The following is a 21841-nucleotide window of genomic DNA, read 5'->3' on the forward strand; positions in this document are numbered from 1 at the left end:
CACTAAATAAGCATGTAAGGCTGGGCGATATTGAGAAAATTAAATATCACAATTTTTGATGAATACCTCTATATTTATATGTTAGTGCTTCCATAAGATATTCACACACAAGAAATATTTGAGAAACAATCATTAGTAATGTGGATATTACATATGATGTTCCATTTAATACCCTTTTAATGTAATTTCAAACTAAATTTAAGGCCAAATTTGCAGTGAAAACGCCATGTACCCAAAGCAATGCACTTTCAAGAAACAGCTGAACAGAAAAACACTGAAGACTTTTTAAGGAGCCATGGAGTGTATTATCCCCAAGGCAAGGCATTTATTTGACGAAGTTCTGTCATGTTGCGAAGCCTGAACATTTAACGCTTGTCACCAACCAAAGATGACGGCATCATCACACAACTAAGCTGTACTGTGAGTTCAAAGAAACGCCAAAAACGGGACTCGTCCAAAATATTCCGTCTCGGTCGTACCTGGAAGGTCTGCCACTGGATCTGTCCGGTGGCGGTGACCGTCTGGGCCTGGATGAGGAAGGTTCCGGGGTTGACCAGCTGGACGCTCTGCATGGTCTGGCCCGCCGCGCCGCCCAGGTCCTGGCCGTCCCCCGCCAGCTGCAGGATCGGCTGGGAGATAGAGGAGGCGTTGGAAGTGGAAACCTGATGTTTTTATTTTGCACCTGAGCTTGAACCCTGAGATCTATCTTTGAATGAAACAACACTAAAGTGTTGGAGACAGATGTGATAAAAGGGGAGACGAGTTAAGGGGAGGCCTGCTGACCTGGATTTGCTGCAGGTGGTTGTGGGAGTTGTAGTTTTCCGACAGGGAGGGGTCGGAGACGCCGGCGGACACGGCGGTGGCCTGGGTCAGAACCCCGGTGCCGTCGATGGTCTCTGGGAGCTGCGAGGCGGTGGACGTGGGCGCGCTGCTGGTCGGCACGTAGAGCTCCGCGTTGCCGTCGCCCACCGTCACCAGCTGCGGCTGCTGCTTGCCGTCCAGCGCCTGGCCGCCCATGATCAACTGACCGTCGGCGGTCACGCCCGTCACCCCCGTCGCTATGGGGACCGTCTGGGCGCCCGCCAGCCCTAGCGACTCCAGGTCGACGCTGTTTATCGGAACAAAGGTTATGTTGCCGGGCAATCCCATAGGCACCCCGCCGGTGTATGCCGACCCCCCGGCCAAAGACACGCCCTGGATGGACTGCACCTGCCCCGCCTGTGTCAAAAGGTCTGTGGTTGTCGTCGTGGCGACACTGATTCCGAGGCTTCCTTGGTTGCCGTCGGGGATGAGCTGGATGTGTCCCGTGCAGTCGTCCAAACCCTGCGCCGAGAATCCTGTGAGTGTTCCGTCTGCGTTTTGGATCTGGGGGATAACCTGCGGGAGGGGTGATTCTGGTCAGAAACATGGCGTTTGTTGTGTCTCAGAGATTCGTGTGTGTGTGTGTGTGTGTGTGTGTGTGTGTGTGTGTGTGTGTGTGTGTGTGTGTGTGTGTGTGTGTGTGTGTGTGTGATGCTGCTTAACCTGATACTGGATGCCAGCCACGCCGTTAGCAGAGGCCTCATTCCCAGATGCCGTGACGTAGATAGGCTGGTTGGGAAGACTCCCGAGAGGAAGCACATATTGCCCGTTGGACGTGACGATTCCCGAGTTCTGAATGTGAACGACTCCCTGGTCTTCCTTCACGGTCGAGACCGGCGTCAACACCTCCCACCGGTCTGAACCAGTGAGCTGAATGGCCGACATATCTGTCGTCTGGCAACAAAATTGACAACGTCGAAGAAATGAGAATAGCTTTCATCTTCGCGTTGCCGAGAGACTGAGTCAGTAGGGATCAGCGAGATCACCCAAATCAAGATGTATCAGGATGTGAGCTGCTGCAGTGTTACAGCAGCTCACATCAAAACAATGGGCAATACTAATAAGGTAATTAGAATAAAAAGGGAAAAATGGCAATATGAAATAAACCTAACAATGAACTAAAAATAGAAAAAAAGGCAATATACAATAAACCTAAAAATGAACAACAAATCTCAGTATCAACAATTCAATACAGGAAATTGTGCAAGTTTGCATACAAATATAGCAATAAAATAAAATATGGACAGATGTGTATGTGCATACGTGGGATGATGACGTTAGAACTACTGCACAATGTGCAAACACAGTAAATTGCTGCAAGGTGGTTAAAAACATATCTGGTAATAATTTGGAAACTGAGCCCAAACAAACAAGCATTATACCCTTTCCCCACTACACCAAAACCCCAGTAACACCCGCTAAAATCTGCCGTTTGTCATCGGCGGGAAAGGTTACACCTGGGTTTCATTCCCGGGACAAATTACTTTAACAGCCTTGACCTGGGTCAGGCGGGGATGTTTAAATACTCATCTTTTGTAATATTGTACATATTACATTGTTATGACCCTTCTTTAGGCTTATTTTATATGTACTTTTAAATTTTTCTGAATGTATTTTTTTTGGTCATTTATTGTATGGTCACAATTGTTTTTTCAAAAATTTTGGACAATTTCGGTTTATTGCATATTTCTATTTTTTTTTTTATTGTCGTTACTTTATTTTTATTGTGTTGTGATGTGATGTGACGTGAGCTTAAGTGGAGAAATGAGTGATGTCATCCCGAAACAGGATGCTCTCAGAAAGGAAACTGTTCATTGTTTAAAACACAGTTTGGTGGATTTTCAGCCATTGGAGCCATGTAGTCATTATCTGCAATTAGTGGGCAAATGAACAAACAAGCCGTAGAAGCCGAACACGACACCCACGGTGCGTGGAGGCGCTGTGGGGGATGGGCGGCGATTACAGCAGAAAGATCCGACACTTCCCGGTTCCCAAAACATCGCAGATCATCCAAACAGCGGAGCTGCTCCGGCTCCTGCAGCGGCTCGACCCGGCGCCCGGCTCCACGTCCTACCCACTATGGGCGGGTTCAGAGGGGGAAAGTGGGTGGCCGCTGCTGAGGGGAACACAGGAAGTGTGCGGCTTCACCCCCACGCATCTAAACCTTAAAACGTGTCAACGCCACGCTCCCAAACACACACATCCAGCAAAACGGCGGCGGCGGAGAAAGCCCGAAGCAGCCGGGACAACATGTCGGATCGTACCTGGGTGTCGTGCTGCAGGAACTCGCTCTGACTGCTGTCCACGTCCGCGGACGCCATGTCTCCTTGTTCCGCGGAGAGAGGGGGGACGGGGCGAAACGGTGCGATCGGCGACTCTTCTGGGCCACAAAAGCCCGCAAAGCATCCCCCGCCGAGGAACACGCCGCGAAACTCAGCTTTCCCGCGGGGATTCTGCCTCGATCTCGGCTCCGATCGAATGTTTACTTTGTTGGCTCGGCGGCTAACCAGCTAGCTAGCCCGTTAGCTAAACATTGCTAGCTAGCTAAAAGATTAAAAGACGCAGCTTCTTGTGTTCAAACTGGCCGTTGGGTCGCGACGCTTCGACGCGCTGAGCGCTACGTACCGGTCATGTCGCGGATGGCGGCGAAGGGGAGATGCTCGGATCAACTAAACCCCGGACATGGTGCTTTTATCCAAGGCGGCTAAGCGTTGATCGGTGAATTCGGGTCGATTTTTTTTTCTATTTTGATTGACGGTGCGGGAAACACAAAAAGGCGGGACTAACAAGCTTGACCGTCGAATTTGCGTCGCCCCTGCCGGAAGTCCCGCCCTTCGTCCCTGACGCGACTGGCTGGCCGCGGGGCTGAGGGAGACGTCAGTGGCCGGCCGAGCTGTCAATCGTTACTTTTAATGGACGCGGCACTTCCTGTTTGTCGTAAAAGCAGAGCGTAAATGGAATGCGGTGAAATGCAGAAGAGTCAAAACTAAGGAAGGAAGCAGCTGTTTATTATATCAAATATATAATAAAAAATATATTATATATATATTATTATTATTATTATTGTTATTATTATTAATAATAATAATGATGATAATAATACTAATACTCCAGGTAGTCCTCACTTAAGGACCTACCTGTTTAAGCACCGTTCGGACTTGCGACCAGCTCTCTGACCGGCCTGTCTTGTGCACTGCATACAATACCACAGCGTCTCAGCTCCAAGCATCTCATCGTGCATCACCCTTTATACACTATATACTATATACACTGTATATACTGTATACACTATATGCACCGTATGTACTATATACACTTTATATACTCTATATACACTGTATACATCTCATTTCATCACCGTTCTCAGTCTCCCACAGTAATTCCCACAGTCTGTCAGTATTCACTACACTAGTGTTGTATTTGTCACGTACATATACATACGGTTATACATATGTATATGTATGTGACAAATAATCTCTTGAACTTGAGGTACTCCTCAATGTAATATATTGTGGTATAATGTATATTATATAATATATATAATGTAATATATATATATTATAATATATTTTATAATTTAACATACATACATATTATAGTACAATATATAATATATGATATATATTTTATTATATTCAGTTTTATTATATCATACTATATTATATCAGTTTAAATAATATATTATACTTTATTATATCATATATTATATAAATGATATATATTTTATAGTATACTTTATTCATTATAGAATATTATATTATACTTTACATTATTATATATTATATCATTTATATTATACTTTATTATATTATATCGTATTATAGTATACTTTCATATATATATATATTATTTATATTATATAAATTATACACTACTTACAAAAAGTTAGGGATATTTGGCTTTCGGGTGAAATTTATGTAAAATGTAAAAAGTTCACACTACAGTGATATTATATCATGAAAGTAGGGCATTTAAGTAGAAGCATGCAATGGTGATTTCCTCATCTCAAACAATTGATTGAAACAAAAGCCAACAACAGTGGTGACTATACCACAACAAAAAATGTCAATGTCTCAATAACTTGTCATGTGCCCTTGAGCATCAATTACAGCTTGACAACGACATCTCATGCTGTTCACAAGTCGACTTATTGTCTGCTGAGGCCTGGCCCCCCACTCTTCATGAAGGGCCGAAGGTCATTGAGGTTCTGTGGTACAGAGTTATGAGCCTCTACATGGCGACTCAGCTGATCCCATAGGTTTTCTATGGGATTCAGGTCTGGAGAAAGTGCAGGCCACTCCATTTGAAGTGCCCCAGTCTCCAGCAGCCGTTCCCTAATGATGCAACCTCCATGAACTGGAGCGTTGTCGTCCATGAAGATGAAATGAGGCCTGTGTTGTTCATGCAGGGGCACAATGACTGGATGAATGATGTTATTCAGGTAGTATGGGCTTGTCACTGTACCATTCACAAAGTGTAGAGCAGTTCTGCATTGACTAGACACACCTGCCCACACTGTAACACCACCACCACCAAAGGCTCGTCTGGTGACAGTGGCTGATGCATAGCGCTCTCCTTGACGTCTCCAACATCGTTGGCGGCCATCATTTCTGCTCAACGTGAATGGACTTTTATCAGAGAACAGCACTGAGGCCACTGGTCCCTCGTCCAGCGTAAATGCTCCCTGGCCTGTGCAAGACCATGATGCCTGTGCCTGGTGGTGTGGTCAGGTACCCTTGCAGGTCGTCTAGCACGCAGACCACGCTGATGTAAATGGTTTCGAATGGTCTGACGTGACACTTGGGTGCCTCTCACCTCTCTTAAATGTGCCTGGAGTTGAGTGGCATTCATCATCCGGTTCCGCAGGGCACTGTTCACAATGAACCAGTCATCAGTGTGGGATGTGGCCAAAGGACGTCCACTTCTATGCCTTTCTGTGACTCTTCCAGTCTCTGTATCTCTGTTGGAACCTGCTGATGACACTCTGTGACACTCTAAGCTCAGTGGCCACTTCCCTCTGAGAACATCCTGTTTGAAGCCTCGCAAAGGCGAGATACTGTTGATCAGTTGTTAGGTGTCGTCTTGGTCTCATGATGTCAAAATGTGAACGCGTGATGAAGAGGACTGTTTAAATACCAATTCTAATTGAACCAGGAAATGTATTGGTCAATTCATGGATCAAACACCTGTTGTGAATTTTGCCGTTCAGCTCCTTGTTAGGGAACAGCAAGTTGTGCAAAAAGTACTGAAACATTGAACAGTTGGACATGTGCAAAAGTTTAGAGAAGGTCAAATTACGTTCACCTGTAAAGGTTCGAGTGCATTTTAGGTTCATCCTGAAATTTCACCCGTAAGCCGAATATCCCTAACTTTTTTTGAGTAGTGTATATATATTATATTGTATCATATTATACTTCTTACTTTTAATTTTTACTTTATCGTCTCACATATTTTAACCGATGTTCAAACATAACATGAGGTGTTATTTAAAAACTGTTGACGCCCAAATCTTCCATCGTTTCTTCCGCCCTGAAAGAAACTAAAACCTTTAACAAACTTAAAATATACATTAGGAAAAGTTTTTAATCTGAAACAAAAACAAGCTTCGTGTCTAATTGGACGGACAAACTGGTGAAAACATACACATAGATTTGTTGACGGAAGTTTATTTTTACAGGTGTATATGGCAATTATTTTTTATTCTTAAGCTCTATTGTATATTTATATTTTTCCATAATTTATCTTTATTGTATATTGCTAAATTTTCAATTTTTTTAGGTGTATTGTATATTGCAAGTTTCATTTTTTTTATGGTTTTTAGCTCTATTGTATATTGCCAATTTCTTTTCTTTAGCTTTATTAAATTTGCCAACTTTATTAATATTATTATTGTTTTGATGTGCACTGTGACACTGCCATTTCCCTCCAGGGATGAATAAAGGATCTAAATGGAAGATGCATTGGTCAGATCCTTGTATTTACCCTGAGCTCCCTCTCTAGTCGGTCAGGGCGTGACATAGGCACTCAATGTGTTCCAAAATGGCCGATATACATCCTTTTATTTGGCAAAAAAACATTTGCTGCTCACATCCCGCAGTCAGAAAGTATATTTATGAAGAAAAGAAAAGGAGAACGTTGCGGCAACTGAGTGGAGGAAGCCAAGATGCACTTGAAGCTACGTGGTCGCGTGGAGATCATCCGCTGATTGACGAGGAGGAGGAGGAGCCTGGGACGCAGGGGGCGCGGCTTGTGGCGAGCGGAGGTTAAAATGTCAGAGGTTTCCTTGTAATTACGCCGAAATCCTGACGTCAAAAGTAATAATGTACCTGCGCGGGCGGGTAACCTGATGGCTAAAAACTGTTAACCACGTTCTTCCTCATATAGCTTTTTCAATTCATGAAGAACGAGAGAAGAGTGTTAGCGTACAGGAGGGGGCTGTATCGTTCCCGCTAATCTAAACAGAGGAGCTGGGAAAGCAGAGCACGCCGTTACACTCGGGGGGGGCGACGCTGAATGTCTCATCTCCTTATTTCTTCTTTGGTGCGTTGGGTGTGTTGAATTTGAAAAAGATAATGTCTCCATCCTCCACCACGTAGTTCCTGCCCTGTTGCCTGTATTTCCCAGCGGACTGTGGAAGACAAGGGGAAATCAAAGTGACACACAAAAAAAATAAAATAAAAAAATCCCCTTTCATATAAAACTTATATTACGGAGATTCTATTATTTTCTATGACGGAGCGAGGTGGATTGGTTTGAGCTTCACCTTGACAGCGTTCTCGCTGCCCTCCTCCTTGAAGTCGCTGTACTTCATCACCTCGGCCATGATGAAGCCCTTCTCGAAGTCTGTGTGGATCTTGCCCGCAGCCTGCGGTGCCCGGCTGCCTTTCTGTTGCAGCACAAAGAACAAAAACACTGATGTAGACTCCTGGCGCTGAGTAATAAGCACATTTAAAAGTTTCATTTGAGGGGAAAAAAAATTAATTTATATATATATATATATATATATATATATATATATATATATATATATATATAAATAAAAGAGGCCACTCCCTGCTAACCTTGTTGATAGATGTGTACATGTATTGTTTTTATCTTATTTCTTTCTTGAGTTTCCCCTCAGGAATGATTAAAATCTGATTTTATCTCACCACAAAATGACATAACGAGCGACATAAAATCCCTTCGGAATTTATCGATATTTTCTTCACGTGTTCACAATATTTTCGACTTCCACGGTGACACAAGAGCCCCTTTGGAAACTTGTGACGTAGAGCGTTTCAAACAGCAAATATAAATCAACACAACGTTTGCTTTGTTTACGTCGTGGAAGCTCCGTTCTTTATTTTTCGAGTTTTAATATTTGAGTTTCTCTGTTTGGTTCACGCAGCTGGTGCGGCGCTCCTCACCCTGACGGTCCAGGCTCGAACCTCGTCCGGCCCCGCCGTGAAGAAGTACTCCAGCTGCAGCGCCGCGTACCCGGCTTTAATGATTTTTGTCATCACGCTGGGAGATGACGAAAGAAAACAAAAAAAGAAAAAAAAAAAGGTGAAGCGCGAGGTTCGGGAAATCTGAAACAGAAAATCTAAGATAAAATCGAGATTCATGCGAGTTCCAAATACAATTCAGATTTGAAGACGGATTATTATTATTGGGATTATTTCCATGACAGACGGGACAGACATTAATAAAACAAGAAAGAAAACTAATAAAACTTGAAAGCAAAAAAAAAAATCGCAATATAGGATAAACATAAAAAGACAGAAACATTAGAAAAAATAAATAAAACAAAACAGGAAAATTGTATAATTATAATGTCGTAAAAGAGACAAATGTTTTTCCCTCTAACCTTTAAAAAGTTACAGAAATAAATGTTTTTAATCAAATGCTTGGTGTTTTCCACAGCGCGTGGAATCTACACCTTCAGTCACATTTTCAGTGGTTTTTTTTTTTGCCCTCCATCCGTTTCCCGAGGAAGGGGAGATGGGCGTGGCCCGCCTCCCTCCGGGCTGCCTTCTGGGGACTCCCTCACCTCTGGGTTTTCTGCTCGTCGCAGTACTTGTTCCTCTCGTCCTCGGACATCTCCTGCAGCTTGAACTCCACGGCTCCGCTCAGGGGGATGACCAGCGCGCCCGAGTCGTGCGCGTCCACCCACTCCTTGATCTTCGCCAGCCTGCAGAGAGCAGCGGTGCAGAGAGAGAGAGACACGTGAGCGAGTGTATCTAATACGAGATATACATATATATATATATATATATATATATATATATATATATACAGTGGGGCAAAAAAGTATTTAGTCAGCCACCAATTGTGCAAGTTCTCCCACTTAAAGAGATGAGAGAGGCCTGTAATTTTCATCATAGGTACACTTCAACTATGAGAGACAGAATGGAGGGAAAGAATCCAGGAAATCACATTGTAGGATTTTTAATGAATTCATTGGTAAATTCCTCGGTAAAATAAGTATTTGGTCACCTACAAACAAGCAAGATTTCTGGCTTTCACAGACCTGTAACTTTTTCTTTAAGAGGCTCCTCTGTCCTCCACTCGTTACCTGTATTAATGGAACCTGTTTGAACTCGTTATCAGTATAAAAGACACCTGTCCACAACCTCAAACAGTCACACTCCAAACTCCACTATGGCCAAGACCAAAGAGCTATTTAAGGACATCAGAAAAAAAATTGTAGACCTGCACCAGGCTGGGAAGACTGAATCCGCAACAGGTAAGCAGCTTGTTGTGAAGAAATCAACTGTGGGAGCAATTAGTAGAAAATGGAAGACATACAAGACCACTGATAATCTCCCTCGATCTGGGGCTCCATGCAAGATCTCACCCCGTGGGGTCAAAATGATCACAAGAACGGTGAGCAAACATCCCAGAACCACACGGGGGGACCTAGGGAATGACCTGCAGAGAGCTGGGACCAAAGTAACAAAGGCTACCATCAGTAACACACTACACCGCCAGGGACTCAAACCCTGCAGTGCCAGACGTGTCCCCCTGCTTAAGCCAGTACATGTCCAGGCCCGTCTGAAGTTTGCTAGAGAGCTTTTGGATGATCCAGAAGAGGATTGGGAGAATGTCAGATGAAACCAAAATAGAACTTTTTGGTAAAAACTCAACTTGTCGTGTTTGGAGGAGAAAGAAAGCTGAGTTGCATCCAAAGAACACCATACCTACTGTGAAGCATGGGGGTGGAAACATCATGCTTTGGGCCTGTTTTTCTGCAAAGGGACCAGGACGACTGATCCGTGTAAAGGAAAGAATGAATGGGGCCATGTATCGTGAGATTTTGAGTGAAAACCTCCTTCCATCAGCAAGGGCATTGAAGATGAAACGTGGCTGGGTCTTTCAGCATGACAATGATCCCAAACACACCGCCCGGGCAATGAAGGAGTGGCTTCGTAAGAAGCATTTCAAGGTCCTGGAGTGGCCTAGCCAGTCTCCAGATCTCAACCCCATAGAAAATCTTTGGAGAGAGTTGAAAGTCCGTGTTGCCCAGCGACAGCCCCAAAACATCACTGCTCTAGAGGAGATCTGCATGGAGGAATGGGCCAAAGTACCAGCAACAGTGTGTGAAGACTTACAGAAAACGTTTGACCTCTGTCATTGCAAACAAAGGGTATATAACAAAGTATTGAGATGAACTTTTGTTATTGACCAAATACTTATTTTCCACCATAATTTGCAAATAAATTCTTTAAAAATCAGACAATGTGATTTTCTGGATTTTTTTTTTCTGATTTTGTCTCTCATAGTTGACGTGTACCTATGATGAAAATAACAGGCCTCTCTCATCTTTTTAAGTGGGAGAACTTGCACAATTGGTGGCTGACTTAATACTGTTTTGCCCCACTGTATATTGAACAAAAACATACCACTTGTTCTTCTTCCTGATGTAGTCTTTCTCGGAGAGATTGACCAAGTAGATCATGGGTTTGGACGTCAGGAGCAGGTACTTGTTCAACACCTCAATCTGCCGAGACGAGAACGTAGACAACATTGTGTCAAAACGTGTGGATTCGGGCCGGGAGATGAGACACGAGCGAGCTCCGTCAAAACTCGTCAAAAAAATAAAGATGATAGCGGATCGAAATGTTCGACAAAAATGGCCGTTACACAGAACCGTCGCGAACCAAACATTCACTCGATGGAGCCTCGTTTTTAAAAAAAATTGCACCCGGAGCCGGAAGATAAACTCAATGTCGATGTTGTTTGACGAATGCACCGCTTTAAAATACTAATATCTCTGACTGGATAAAAAAATAAACACTATTCTAAACATTTATTCAAACCGTGTTAACAAAATATGACACCTCCCGCCCCCCTTTCCCCCAAAGCGTCACCTCTTTGTCGTTCCATTCGTTGAACCTGATGTGTTTCTTTTCGTCGACCACCCAGTTCTTCACCTTCACCATGATGTCCTGAAGGAACAGTGTTCAAACTGTTTTAAAGACCCTAAATTACCTTCCACTGAAACACTACTCAGAATAATAATAATAATAATAAAATTTTCAGGTTTTAATACATATCTGATATCGTAACGATTCAAGTCAAAGGGCTTCGCTTTTCAGTTTTAGGAAACCAAACTGAACCGTTCAATTGTAGCATAAAAGTCAAGGATTGCGTCCCAAAATACCACCTTTACTTTCAATACACATCTAGTTCACCCGAGAAACATTTTTGATACGGTGCTTCCACTTCCACTTAGATATCGACTACAAATACCTTTCTGCGCACGTGCGGACACAATCACACACACACACACACACACAAACACCCACACTCACATATTCTGGTTTGAGCTTCTTGTCGCCGCCCCTCACGGCCGTCTTCTCCAGTTTGTCGAGGATGGGAGCGATCAGCTCTTCGTCCTTCAGCCTCAGCTCCTCGTGGATGATCTCGATGTCCCTCACGGGGTCCACGTTGCCCTCCACGTGGATGATGTCCTCATCATCGAACGCTCCTAAAAACCCAAACGGGTAACGTCACCACCCCTCCGTCGGCAGCAGAGTGACGTATAAGGGACCCGCGTTCAAATATCCGTTATCGGACGCTCATTGAGGTCCGACTCTTAACACAGTGAGAGTTTCCCCTCCGTAAAAGTGTCCACTCCGCTCCTCGGCGTGCCGGTTGCGTTGTTTTTTTTTTCGGGTCGTGGCACCGGCTGATTACGCCGGATTACTCCCCCGGCGCGGACTTACGGGTCATGTGGAAGATGCTGTCGCAGGCACTGATGTGGGAGAGGAAGGCGTTTCCCAGCCCCTGCCCCGCGTGAGCGCCCTTCACCAGGCCGGCGATGTCCACCACGTTGAGGAACGCCGGCACCTTGCTACGTAAACCAAAAAGGCGAATCGGGGCGAGAGGACAGGCGGAGTGAACGGAGAAGGGGGCGCGCACTTGGAGGCTCAGTTATTCAAAATAACAAGGAGAAGAATAAGAGCCCGTTAAACGGAGACGCACCTCAATGGCTTATGGAACTGGCAGAGAAAGTCGAAGCGCTCGTCGGGAATGGGCACCCTGCTCTCGTTGGGGTCGATCGTACAGAACGGGAAGTTCTCGGCGGCCGCCTGGCTTTTGGTGAGCACGTTGAAGAAGGTGGACTTTCTGCGGCGGGGGTGGGGTGGGGTGGGGGGGTCGTCAGCGGCTCCTCGGCCCGTCCGGAACGATTGTTCGATAATGTTTCGGTAAAAAGGTCATACTCACCCCACGTTGGGCAATCCCACAATTCCTATTTTCAGAGACGTTCCAAAGCGTCCGATGATCGGAGGCTGTTTGGGGGCTTCTGCCTTCTTCGGAGGCATCTGTTAGACAGACAGACAGGCAGGCAGGCAGTATATTCATCTCTGCAGGGAAACTGCGGTATTACAGTAGCACACGTCAAAACAATAGGCAATAATAATAAGAAGAAGAATGATCTGTGCGTCATGACATTTCACTACATATATGTATGACCGTATGTATATGTATGTGACAAATGATCTCTTGATCTTGATCTATTATTATACTGTAATTAACAATATGCAATAAAAATCACATATCATGTAAAAAAAAAAAGAAAACAAAATGGCAAAAAGTTAATCATTCGACTCTGTATCAACAATTCACATTCAAACACAAGTAGGGATTGCGCAGACACATCTGCAGGACTGTGATGTCTGCTTGGCTGTGGAGTACATGGCAGTCTCAGTAAACACATCGTCTTTAACTGGAGTCGAGTTTTAGGGTTTAAAAAACCCAAAATTAAAGCTCCGCCGCATGCAGCAGCTTGTCCGGCACGCCAGCCCTGCGAGGAGCAGGTTCCTCTGGATCCCTGACCCCGCCCGCCCCCCGGAGCCGGAGCAGCAGCAGCTGCAGCTCCATTCATCTGGCTGACAGCATGCTAGCTAGCATGTGGCTAACCGCTGCCAGCGCTTCTAGCTGGCGACGCATCCAAACAAACCGGCCGCGGATACGAATATCTGCGTTTTACGACCTGCACCGAAAGGCCGGACGAGGCGGCGGAGCGGCGGCGCTCACCTTCGAACGCGCTGCTAGCACCGGGTGATCTACGTGTTCGCCGCGCACGCCGCTCCCCGGGAAAGGACTGTGCCAGGGCGACCCGGAAGCGTTTGGGCGCCGCGGCGCTCCCATTGGTCAGAGTCGCGGCGTGAATTTTACGCCACTGGAAAATACGTGAGTTGTATTCCCGGCGGAACGGCGTTGGCAGCTCGACCCCCGGGTCCAGTGTTCACCGCCGCCCGTTTCGCCGTTAACGGTTTTACTTTTACGTTTTTATGAGTAATGAGTAACTTTCCGTAAACTCATGCGGCCGCGAGAGGGCGCTGTTCGGGGAGGGACCCGACACTTGCACCGAACGACCGCATGGGGGCGCCCGACAACAGGCGATGGAAGTGACTGAGTACTTCTGAGGTTTTAAGACTTTTTACTCTATTCAAGTTCAAAGCATACACACGTGTATGCGTTACCCTGATCCATTTATTGCACATCCAAATGTTCAAAAAAAAAAAAAAAAAAAGGATCATACCTCCACTGTTGCGTGTTATGTTATGGCGTGAGATACGAGACAAAGATGTAAGAAATTAAACAAATTTAAGAAAATAAACAAAGCTTTATTACAGGAAATATCACACTCTTGCATGGATCTAAACATGCAGGTGTAAACAATAGTTTGTTTAGGTTTTCGGAGGAAGCCCAAGCAGCTGTGCATGAAACAATTAGCGAAATGTATGGACCCGGCCTGCACACGCGCGCACACACACACACACACACACGCAAAACAATCATGTATTGCCATTTCGAAGGTTTCCAGGCTTTTATTTTCAAGAGCAAGGCAGGCTATCTCTCAGCAAATTATGCTCAATGGACAAACTGTATGTACATCATTTTAATGCCAAAAGTGGCGGATGGTATCTATCTATTCTGCCGAAGGGAATCAAGCAAATTAAAATAAAAGTCAACTCCACATCAGATCAAATCTTGAGATACACGTCACTCAGGGGCTTCCTCAAATATATTACAATGTTTTTTCTAGGTTCAAAATAAATAATACACTGAAGGCACTTCGGGCAGAGTAGTAAAAATAAACAATTTATAGAAATACACAAAGAGCCAGTCAGTAGTGCCAACATCTGGGTGAGATGTCCTTTTTCCTCATAATCCTATAACTTATCCCAACTCAAACATTCCTCCGTGTGAATGAGATTCGCAGGAAAGAGGTTTGCAAAGGATTAAGACTCGTGTTCAGTTTTTAGAGTCCAAATAAACGGTTCGAGCCTTAAGTTCCATTCATTCAGTCGATATGACGCTTCATAGTCATTTCATAATTGTATAACAGTTGTTTTTCCGCACAGAGGATATCCATGGTGTTGGTGATTTTTTTTATAAAGTATTGTTGCATACGTCTACAGCAGCTTCCGGTTGAGAATCTCCCAAATCATCACTTTCCGGAACAGAGGCATATGGCACTGATGAAAGAAACAAAAAAAGAAAGGGACAGATGTTGACATCATCCGTTGACTGTGTACGCACACGACAGATCCGTACACACAGCTAGAACCCTTACCTGTTTAAAGGTGAGAGGCCTTCCTTTAGAGATGTAATCTGCATATTTACAGGCAAAGACCCCACAGTCGCTGCCGTTCATCTGCTGGGGAATCTCCTAAATAGACAAAAACAGGGGAAACTTACATCCAGTCCGAGTACAGAGACCTCCTCGGATCTAGATGATGTCACTTTCCGTTGACTCAATTGTAACTTACGTTGGCCCTCATGCTTTGAATTGTCCATTTGGAGCTGTCCAAGTCTTTGCCCTTCTTGGCTTTGTGCTCCTCCTTAAGATAGTGTCTTGGAAGAAAAACATAAACTGGTTAAGTTTTATTACCATTAAAAAAAAAAAAAAAAACATCAGGGAAGGTGATGACATTGCCTTCGTGATTGTGGGATGTTTCAAAACCCATTTGGGAGCCTAATTAGAGCCTGGATTTCTCTGTTGATATAACACAGTCAGGGAAGAGACTGTAAAAGCAGGATGAAGATCCTTGCACTTACAGTAGAAGGCTGCAGATGTTGTCATGTCTCTGTCCCATCGAGTCATACGACCTCACTGTTCGGGATCTTAAATCTATGACCTGGAAGAGAGCGGGAGGAGGCGGGATGAGGACTTCAAATCACCATTCCACTATTCCAGAATGCTCTTGGTTTCGGACTCACAGCCATCGCCCAATGGACGCCCAGGTGCAGCGGGACCAGGACGAGGTCGTAGAGGAACAGGTCCACCGTCTTGGTCCAGCGCTTCACGGCCGAGTGGCCCCCGGTCTGCCCGCCTCCCCCGCCGTGCAGCTTGGGGAAGAAGAAGGTGCTGAAGGAGTAGACCCTCAGTCCGGCCGCCTGGCTGGACGAGTGCTCCATGACCAGCGAGAAGTAAAAATTTAACACCTGCAGGGAGGAGACGCACGACAGAGTCAACAAGACACTTTACTTTGGCAGTGATTAGAATAGGGTTCATTCTGGCATTACAACATTTAATTCAAGGACTTAAAGCACAATTTTTTCTACTTTCAAAGACTCGTTCATTCAAAACAAAGAAACTATTTTCAATGTGATCTTTATTAATTAAATATAATCATAGTCATTATCTATCTATCTACATATAAAGTCAACCGTTTATAATATTTAATCGCATGATTGTCCATTGTTAATCACGATTTAATTGCACATTTTTTATCCATTCAGAATTTGAAAGGGTATTTTTTCAAGTGTTTAATACTCTTATCAACATGGCAGTGGACAAACATACTTGCTATATGCAAATGTATGTTTATTGGAAATCAATTAACAACCTTGAAAAAAATGACAAATATAGTCCAGAAACCCTCAGGGGTACTGCTTTGGTACCGTTTACCTAATGGCGAGTGAGAACATAGAGCCTGTGTCACCTGATGTCCCCCTTCTGTCTCTGAGCCAATCACGGTGCACTTAAGAAAAACAGTCTTTTATTTATAACCTTTTAAGTTGTCCTGATGAAAAACTTGCATGATGGCACCATTTAAGGATTATTACAACATTTGGCGCCTGCCATCACACTGCGACATACATAAGGTGAGGCACATCCACGGGTTTCTAGAAGCATTTTAACATGTTTGCCAATCGTGTCGAGTTGTCGAGTGAATGAAAGTTTACATCTTCGATTTTGCAAATATGGGATTTTGATAGATATCGCATTTTCCCCGCTTATTTTGAGTCTTCCCTGCAGACGCCGCGTGGTACCTATATCTGTATGAATTGGCTAGGGGTGTGTGTGTTGGACGGAGAGAGTGTATTGTCATGGATAAATCAGTAAGACATGTCTGTGTCGATGCGGCATGTAAACTAAACAATATAACCAATCACCAGTGGTGTGATTGGTTATAAAAATCATCATAGAAAATGATCATTTAAGGAAACATTTTCATCTGAACTCCAGCATTTTGGATTATTACTGCAAAGGAGGCGCTCTGATCGGATGCGTTGGGAGAGGTCCAGGGGGCTTGTGGCTCGGTACCTCGTCGTTGAGCCAGCTCCCATCCTGCAGCGTGGACAGGTCTCTCTGCGTGATGCGCAGTTTGAAAGCCGCACTGAGGACCCGGTTGGGATCCCGCTGAGCCAGAGCCCGAGTCACTTCCCCGGCCATGTCCTGAACACGCAACACACGAAAGAGCCACACAAGAAAAAAATAAAATAAAAAAATAAACCATGCACGCCTCCACTCAAGACAAAAGCTGCACGCCGCTCCTTGCTTCCTCACCTTGGTGAGTCTGGGCACGTCCCCCTCACTGCGTCTGGCGAGCGCCGCGTGCGCAGAGTGAGCGTCGGGCTGAGCCAGTGCACGCTGCTCCCTGTCGACCAGACTGAGGCGGGCAGCAACTTCAGCGGAGAGGTCAACCTCAGTGGGCTGGTTTAAGTGGGAAGAAACAGGAGAGAAAATTAAAAAATATATATATATATATTTTTTTCCCAATTAAACAGTGTCAGAGATACAACTGGTGAGCAGGATAGTGTGACTGTCTCAATGGGAATATTCATTTTGTTATATACGTACCGATGCACATCTGACAAGTTTGTCCTCAGAGGTTCCATTAAGCGTCTTGCTGAACACTAGGTCCACCCTCCTGCAGACCGCACAGATCCAGATTCAGAGAAATCCCAAAAACAAAATACACTAACGCTATTAAAATTGGCGGAGCGCTAACACACACCTGTCCTTAGCGTCCTTAGAAGGAAATGCATTTCTCCATGTATATGCACTCGGGTTAGCTGGACGATAGCGGGGAAAAAAAAGGGGCATTAATTCTAGAATGAATTGTGTTTGAACATCAGATTACAGATTACACATCCATGCCTCATGTGTAATCTGTAATATAGATCCAAAGTAACAAAATTATAATTCTTCCATCCTCCCAAAAAGGCTTTTAGATATTTTCTAGATTCTTATGTGTATTTATAATTAAGCAAAAAAAAGTGACCATGACACTAGAGTTCTGATGCCACTAAAGAAACTTTTTTTTTTTTTTTTTTATTAACCTGTTTTTGTTGTGTAATGCTCATTATCCTCTATAAATAGAATAAAAACATAAAGCTGCCTCATTGAGTTAGGACCATGGAGCTTTCTACCTGTAGTAGATCCAGTCTTTTTGGGTACGGACGGACACGTTCTTCCAAAAGCGGCGGTTTTGTGTTCACCCTGGAACAGTGACACACTGGGAGGAAAGAAAGTGACAAAGGAGAGATTATCAGAACCAGAATACGGGCATTTCTGTTTGAAAATGGATATTAAAAAGCCGCCGATACTCACTCTTGTGGTTTCGCTTGGTTGAAAGGCAGCGGTTGGCTCTTGCTGTGTTTCTCTGTCACCATCTCCAACAGGCGCTTATAATGCTCTTTGTTATTCTGCTTTATCGTCTAAAAAGACAGAATTCAAAACCCTTATTCACTGGTTGGCAACATTCCCATTAAACAATGAATATCTCCAAAGATCTTTTAGATATGGTGTTGATTTTTTTTTGAAACTAGGATATTTGAATGTTTTGGAGGCAAACTCCACACAGAAGAGAACATTGTTATATTAAAAAGGGGGAGAAATGGCACATGTTCAAATAGACTAAATTCAAGCCTAACTATCACATATTACCTCTTCGACAGTAAGACTGGGCTTAAAGCAGCGGCTGTGTCCAAAACCAAGAAACGAAGAGTCTGTTTTGGCGGCTCCGGCTCCACAGCCGACGCCCAGAGCGGGACGAGAGGAGAAGAGCTGCAGGGACCCTCGCCTCTCGCGCTCCTTCCCCCGGTCGGAGACCCCGCTCGGCAGCCCCGCCCCACTGGGGGAAATAACCTCAATCTTTAACTTTAGGCAAGACAGAGCTTTGTGGCACAACAAGGAATGGGTAAACCACGTCACTCCATGGGGAAAATGTCAGCAACTCGCCTGTATTTTCTCATGACAGGAGGCGAGGAGCTCAGGAAGGCATTCTTCTCCTCACTGTCCTTCTCACCGTGTCCACCCTCAGACTTATCTGGAGGTTAGAAAGCACCGACAAAAACAAGATTAAAACACTAAAATGAGGGGAGGGGCGGGGTTCAGTTGACAATTGAAAACTCAGCTCAACTCGTCACTGTGACATGCCATTTAGGGAATTAATTTCACTCAAAATCAACAACCCTCCTGCGGTAGGGCTGCACGGTGCCTTTTTTAGGTTGCAGTCATTGTGATAAGTAAACATTGTAAAGGGCTCTGATAAGAGCAATAATGGAATGTTGTTTGGGTGCAATCTACATTCTAACAGAGCGAGGAATACTCACGTGAGGACAATGAAATAGAAAAAAAACCCAGAGATGCACAGACCACTGGCAAGAGTTACGTAAAAACAAACAAGCGATTTGGATCTAAGAATTTAACACGATACAAAGTTACACCTGAAATTCAATCACAGGGAGTCGACTATTATAAATGGGTTTGTTTTGTCAAAAAGGGATGAAATGAGTAGTCGGTAACAATCTAATTTGATTTGTTTTCAGGCACTTCTGCAGCACACCTTAATGACATAAAAGTACTAAACGCTCAGTATATCATGAATTACGATATAATTCAAGTTTGTTCCTCGTACCGTGTCAGTCGTTGATTTATGGAACACATTGAACAAGCTTTCCATATCGTGCAGCCCTATTTAAACCTGACTTACCCATTCTCAATTCAGAACTGCTTAGCCATGAAGTATGGAGCTCATCGATCCCCATCAGGGTGACAGGTTGGACCTGGCGGCAGAATAACAGCTAATTGCAGTTGGAGCATCAAAGAATATGGTTAACTATGGTATAGAATCCTCCCTAAAATAAAAAACAAAATAAAAAAATATGATAGAAGCACTGGAGTAGGTATGGTTTACTTTGTTTAGTATATAGAAAAACTAATTTAAAAAAATCATGCAACAGTGCCAGTTCCACAGTGAGAGTTAATGTAATGACCTGGGACTCTTCATAACGCTCATGCTTCTCGTGGTTATTAGTCGGAGGATTCCGCAGCCCTAACAGACCAGCGAAGCCCGCCACCGTCTTCTTCACGAAGCTGAGCACTACATCTGGAAAACAGGACATGGCAGCCATTGTAAATACATACTCTGCTGTACACACACACACACAGAATTCGATCATGTGATTATTTTCATTATTCCATCTACTTCCTTTCGCCCGACCCTTGGAGTTTGCACTGGACTTGGATGTGAGAAATTAAGTATCTTGAATCCTGTAGAAAAGTGAATTGGTTTGATTGGTTTGTTTGTTTGTTTACATACCCCGCCTGGGTCTTTTCACCTCCCCCTGCTCGTTCTGACAAACATCGTTTGAGGCATAAACGCTGAAACAAACAAAACAAAAATGATATATTTTTTAATTTGAACATGACAGACACAGTGGGCCTCACCTGCTTGGGTGTTAATTAGTGGGGTCTGGTTAGACAGCACAGACAGACAGAGACTGACATAGATAGAGACAGACAGACAGAGACATACTACATCTCCCGGTGGAAATGGCGGTGTAGAGTAAGAGCAGCTCCCTCAAATCAAGGGAAGAATAAAAACGTAACAAATAGGTAAAAATAGAAAAGATAAACCTGAAAATAAGCTTATTGCCGATATACACTGAACCTATAATTTATATAAACAAAAACGGATCAATTTGGCAATATACAATAACCCTAATAGTGAACATTAAAGCGTCGACCTCTGCATCATCAATTCCGACTGCGAAAAAACGGAAATTGTGCGACTTGGGACGCCTGGCTGTGACTGACATGTGACCGGGTTGTGTGTGTGTGTGTGTGTGTGTTGTAACCGCGGAGGACCGCAGCTAAAAGCGGACAGGTTCACGCTCTCGACCCACCTCTGGTAGCTGCGTTTGGCGGCTCTAGCGTGCTTCCCCTGCCGCCGCGCTCCAGCGGGGTTCTGCCCACTCTGTTCCCCGGGCCACCGGGGAGGATTTCGCCCCGTAACGGGTTCGAAGAGCGACGATATTCCGTCAACTATCCATCCATACATCCCAGAGAGGTAGGAGAAGATGGAACCCGGGTCCTCTACGCGGGCCAGCTCTGTTTTACCAGGTGTCAGGGAGAACCGAGAGACGGGGTGTGCGACGCCACACCATCACACTGCGATCTGACCGCTAGCTTTAGCCGTAGCCGCAGCCTCGACGCGCGTAGCGCACAGGAAGTACGTCACAGACCCGCTCGTCGACAGCGGCAACACGCGGACGCGTCGGCGCGCTGAGCCGGGCGCATAAATAGCGCCTCCCTCTTGGCGCGGTGTTCATTCCGCTCATCGCGTTGTGGTTGCGGTGCTGCGGGTAAAAACAAGTCATAACCAGTCTTTATTGGCCAAGGACGCCCACGCACGTGTAATATTCCGGTTGTAAGTTACTCAATTCGTCCAGAACATACAGTTAAATGTAAAGCAGACAACAGCAACAAGTGCGGGTGGAAGGCTCATGTGTGGGTAAAAGTGGGGGAAATTATATTTAATCGCATAAAATTCAATATATTTATCTTTATACGAATACTACATTATTCGGTAAACGACACAATTTGTAACCTGGTTCTAACAGTGCCATTCGGTTCTCGGACACCGTGGCAAGATGGCGGACCTATTGACGTATCACTTCAAGAGGGTTCCGTGGCGAGTGACTAATCTCTTGGGCCAATTCAGATCGCATGGCTTTTGTTACGCCGTCATCGTCGTATGACGTCAGATGTTATGTCCAGTGACGTCGCCTAGTGCTGTGTCAAGGCCGACCACCTACTAGAATGGCGGAACTTCCCAGATGACCGTACGGTCAATGGACAGCGATGAAAGTAATAATATAAAACATTTGCAACAAAACTGCTAATAGAAATACACTGAAAGAAGCCATTGATTCACTGTCATTTGTTGTAATCATGTATTTAAAATAT

The 21841-nt window shown here is 44.6% G+C and overlaps 3 protein-coding genes across 3 annotated transcripts in view; all 3 read right to left on the reverse strand.

Moving 5' to 3' along the window:
* The window catches only part of LOC307239458 (transcription factor Sp3-like), a gene marked incomplete at its 3' end in the record, with an annotated part of 8409 nt that extends 5137 nt beyond the window's left edge, over positions 1-3272 (reverse strand). Inside the window, exons 1-4 of the mRNA XM_080012842.1 lie at positions 3126-3272; positions 1525-1755; positions 784-1377; positions 480-662 (exon numbers count right to left, since the gene is read on the reverse strand). Coding sequence (XP_079868968.1) covers positions 480-662; positions 784-1377; positions 1525-1755; positions 3126-3182 — 1065 coding nt within the window. The 5' untranslated portion in view covers positions 3183-3272. The remainder of the gene's footprint in view (positions 1-479; positions 663-783; positions 1378-1524; positions 1756-3125) is intronic.
* Positions 3273-6901: 3629 nt separating this feature from the next.
* Positions 6902-13476, reverse strand: LOC307238707 (obg-like ATPase 1). Its single transcript, XM_080011814.1, has 11 exons — positions 13387-13476; positions 12574-12671; positions 12331-12474; positions 12072-12199; positions 11658-11833; positions 11214-11291; positions 10746-10843; positions 8894-9034; positions 8271-8367; positions 7625-7747; positions 6902-7489 (listed from the first exon to the last, which is right to left on the reverse strand). Exons 2-11 carry the CDS (start codon positions 12669-12671, stop codon positions 7388-7390), a joined length of 1185 nt encoding a protein of 394 aa, XP_079867940.1. The 5' UTR covers positions 13387-13476; the 3' UTR covers positions 6902-7387.
* A 517-nt stretch (positions 13477-13993) lies between these two features.
* On the reverse strand, positions 13994-21048 carry senp2 (SUMO specific peptidase 2). The gene is made up of 17 exons (XM_080011835.1): positions 20779-21048; positions 20193-20254; positions 19867-19979; positions 19584-19656; positions 18830-18917; positions 18536-18722; positions 18200-18306; positions 18019-18104; positions 17604-17661; positions 17447-17516; positions 17153-17299; positions 16910-17041; positions 15580-15804; positions 15418-15497; positions 15129-15213; positions 14933-15028; positions 13994-14834 (listed from the first exon to the last, which is right to left on the reverse strand). The coding sequence occupies exons 1-17, from the start codon at positions 20931-20933 to the stop codon at positions 14772-14774; spliced, it is 1827 nt and encodes a 608-aa protein (XP_079867961.1). The 5' UTR covers positions 20934-21048; the 3' UTR covers positions 13994-14771.
* Between the last annotated feature and the right edge of the window lie 793 nt (positions 21049-21841).

The sequence above is a fragment of the Zeus faber genome (genome assembly GCF_960531495.2).
Source record: "Zeus faber genome assembly, chromosome: 13".
Taxonomy (NCBI): domain Eukaryota; kingdom Metazoa; phylum Chordata; class Actinopteri; order Zeiformes; family Zeidae; genus Zeus; species Zeus faber.

What these genes read in the sequence shown, in the direction of transcription:
- LOC307238707 (XM_080011814.1), bottom strand. Translation starts at nt 12,671, where the DNA reads ATGCCTCCGAAGAAGGCAGAAGCCCCCAAACAGCCTCCGATCATCGGA. An exon ending in GTGGGATTGCCCAACGTGGG is followed by an intron (nt 12,475 to 12,573) that starts GTGAGTATGACC and finishes CCCCCGCCGCAG; the next exon opens with AAAGTCCACCTTCTTCAACG. An exon ending in ATCAGGAAGAAGAACAAGTG is followed by an intron (nt 9,035 to 10,745) that starts GTATGTTTTTGT and finishes TGCTCTCTGCAG; the next exon opens with GCTGGCGAAGATCAAGGAGT.
- senp2 (XM_080011835.1), bottom strand. Translation starts at nt 20,933, where the DNA reads ATGTATGGATGGATAGTTGACGGAATATCGTCGCTCTTCGAACCCGTT. An exon ending in GGAGCTGGCTCAACGACGAG is followed by an intron (nt 15,805 to 16,909) that starts GTACCGAGCCAC and finishes TCCTCCCTGCAG; the next exon opens with GTGTTAAATTTTTACTTCTC. An exon ending in GGCCTCTCACCTTTAAACAG is followed by an intron (nt 14,835 to 14,932) that starts GTAAGGGTTCTA and finishes TTCTTTCATCAG; the next exon opens with TGCCATATGCCTCTGTTCCG.